This window comes from Helobdella robusta (assembly GCF_000326865.2).
Source record: "Helobdella robusta unplaced genomic scaffold HELROscaffold_15, whole genome shotgun sequence".
Lineage (NCBI taxonomy): Eukaryota > Metazoa > Annelida > Clitellata > Rhynchobdellida > Glossiphoniidae > Helobdella > Helobdella robusta.
This window is the reverse complement of record NW_008703839.1, coordinates 514,802-517,269: the sequence shown is the minus strand read 5'-3', so window position 1 is coordinate 517,269 and position 2,468 is coordinate 514,802. Positions and strand designations below refer to the sequence as shown.

Genomic DNA, 2,468 nt, shown 5'->3' with positions numbered 1-2,468 from the left:
ATTAAGTTTAAGACACATAGAGTCAGACCAAGCAATAATTAAAGAAAGACATAGAGATAAATTATGAAGAACACTATTGAGATTAGAAGGAGGAAAAGAAGTATAAATGTAAGAATCATCAGCATATAGTTGACTAGAGAAAGAAAAGTTATTAATAATACGTGGTAGTTCAGAAGTATAGAGTATAAATAGAAGAGGGCCAAGGATAGAACCCTGAGGTACCCCGAAAGTAAGAGTAGAGGAGTTAGAAGTAGAATTACAACAGAAGAAAAACGATTACAGAGATAAGAAAAAAACCAAGATAGACAAGAATCAGTAATATTAAAAGAAAGATGCAGCAGTCTCAAGAGAATAGTAGGTCAACAGTATCAAAAGCCGAGGAAAAGTCAAGAGCAAGAAGAAGAGTAAGATTACTATTGTCACTAGAGAAAAAGATATCATTGTGTAGTTTGAGTAAAGAAGTTTCAGTACTGTGAGCAGGTCTGAAACCTAAAGCTTTCAACTCTGCTGCTCGTGCCCCTATCTTTTCCCATATATCTCCATATCTTGTTGTCAAACTATAAAATAAAGAAATAATTTTTAAAATTTGCACATATATGTATAAGTCTCAATCTAAATTATTTCCTAAGAGCTTCAGATCTATTAATTGAACCTAAACGACCTGGCTTATGATCGTCTCCTTGTTCTCACTTCTTAACTCGTATTAAAAACTTTTTTCTAACTTTCTACCTCCTTCTCTTACTATTTCTCCTTCCCCTACGAAGTTCAGAGCGGATCTTAAGACCCATTTGTTTGCAAATTTAATTGAGGAGCGCTGTTGAACACATGGTTAAACATCGCGGAAATAACGTTTTATAAACAGAATGATTGAATATTGATTGATGTACATATATTTATGCATTTTTAAAATTTGCTCATTCATTTATAAGTCTCATTCAAAATTATTTCCTAAGTACTTCAGATCTATTAATTGAACCTAAACGCCCCGACTTGCTCATGTGTATTATGCATGTGTGCCATTACGCTATCAATATCAAAACAATTTAATAATTTAAAATTTAATAAAATATAAAATTTGATATACGTTATGGATCGGAACCCACCATTGATTTCATGATTGATACACCCCAGCTTGATTATTATACATCTAGAATTATAAGTTCACTTTTAAGTTTGTTTATACTTTCACTCGCTGCTTATTAGAATACTTGTCTGACAAATATCAATTGCACGATAAGCAGAAAAGGATAGTTTTGTCCGTGAGTTTACTACAAAGTTTAAAATTTGTAAAATTTTTTTGTCATCTAATAATATAAATTGCCGGTAAAACGTGATATAGGTACTCCTATGGTATCGTCCATGTTTACAAATAATCATATATATCATAATGTACTTTTAATAAATTAATCCTCCCTTTTGAATTATCAAGCGCTTGATTATTTATTTATCAAATTGAAAATAATTTAATTAGGTAATTTTTTTTAGATCATTACTTGTCAAATAGTTGAAATAGTGAATATTAAATAAAAAAAAGTTAAAATATGAGTAAATTTCTGTTTTGATAACAATCAATGGCTTATGGAGTGGTTAACAACTGGGTTAGGGTTATGTCTTCCCTTTTTAACAAAATTTTCAATCATTTCACAAATATGGAGTGGTTANATTTTCATTTGTGAAATGATTGAAAATTTTGTTAAAAATGGAGGCCCTAACCCTAACCCTGTGAACCACTCCATAAGCCATTGATATTTGACAAGTAATGATCTAAAAAACTTACCTAAAAATTAACTTGTATTAAATTACTTACCTAAGAATTAACTATTAAGTATTAAATTATTTTCAATTTGATATAAATAAATAATCAAGCGCTAGATAATTCAAAATGGGCGGAGTTAATTTATTAAAAGTACATTATGATTGTTTGTAAACATGGAGGATACCATAGGAGTACTTATTTCACGTTTTACCTAAATTGCCTGTTACAAGTTACCTGTTACTTGCCCACGAGGCTACGTCATATACACATCCATGGGTTAGGGTTAGGTTTAGGCTTTCTCATGGTCGTCAATAAGGCGGTAAAAATCGCCGCTGAAAATTTACTAAAACGCAGTGAATAAATACCGCAACATATTTTCTTTCACTTCACCTGCAGTGAATACCACTTATTTGTAATAACATATGGTAAAATTTTAGATTGGTACTGAGTAAACCAATAAAATTGTAAACAGAGAGTTAAAAATAAATCTAGGTAAATTTTGCGACATTTAGCTCCTCCTCTTTTTTAATAACTTGTTCTTGTCTGTTGTAATATAATAAAAGATGTTTAAAAGTGCAATTTTTAATTTTTCTTGTCCTGTAAAATATTGGCAATCCTACGACAGTGCCTGCAATTGAATTGAAAACAAATTTTTTTTATTATTGTTATATAACTTTCGGTTTCTGCCATTCAACTGGTAATCTTGAAAAAA

General features: G+C 30.2%; 1 protein-coding gene across 1 annotated transcript; it reads right to left on the bottom strand.

The window, feature by feature from the left end:
• Positions 1 to 343: 343 nt before the first annotated feature.
• Positions 344 to 1,743, bottom strand: HELRODRAFT_169170 (hypothetical protein; the record flags this gene model as incomplete). The annotated part of the gene is made up of 3 exons (XM_009015040.1): positions 344 to 557; positions 723 to 814; positions 1,714 to 1,743. The coding sequence occupies 3 exons, from the start codon at positions 1,741 to 1,743 to the stop codon at positions 344 to 346; spliced, it is 336 nt and encodes a 111-aa protein (XP_009013288.1).
• Between the last annotated feature and the right edge of the window lie 725 nt (positions 1,744 to 2,468).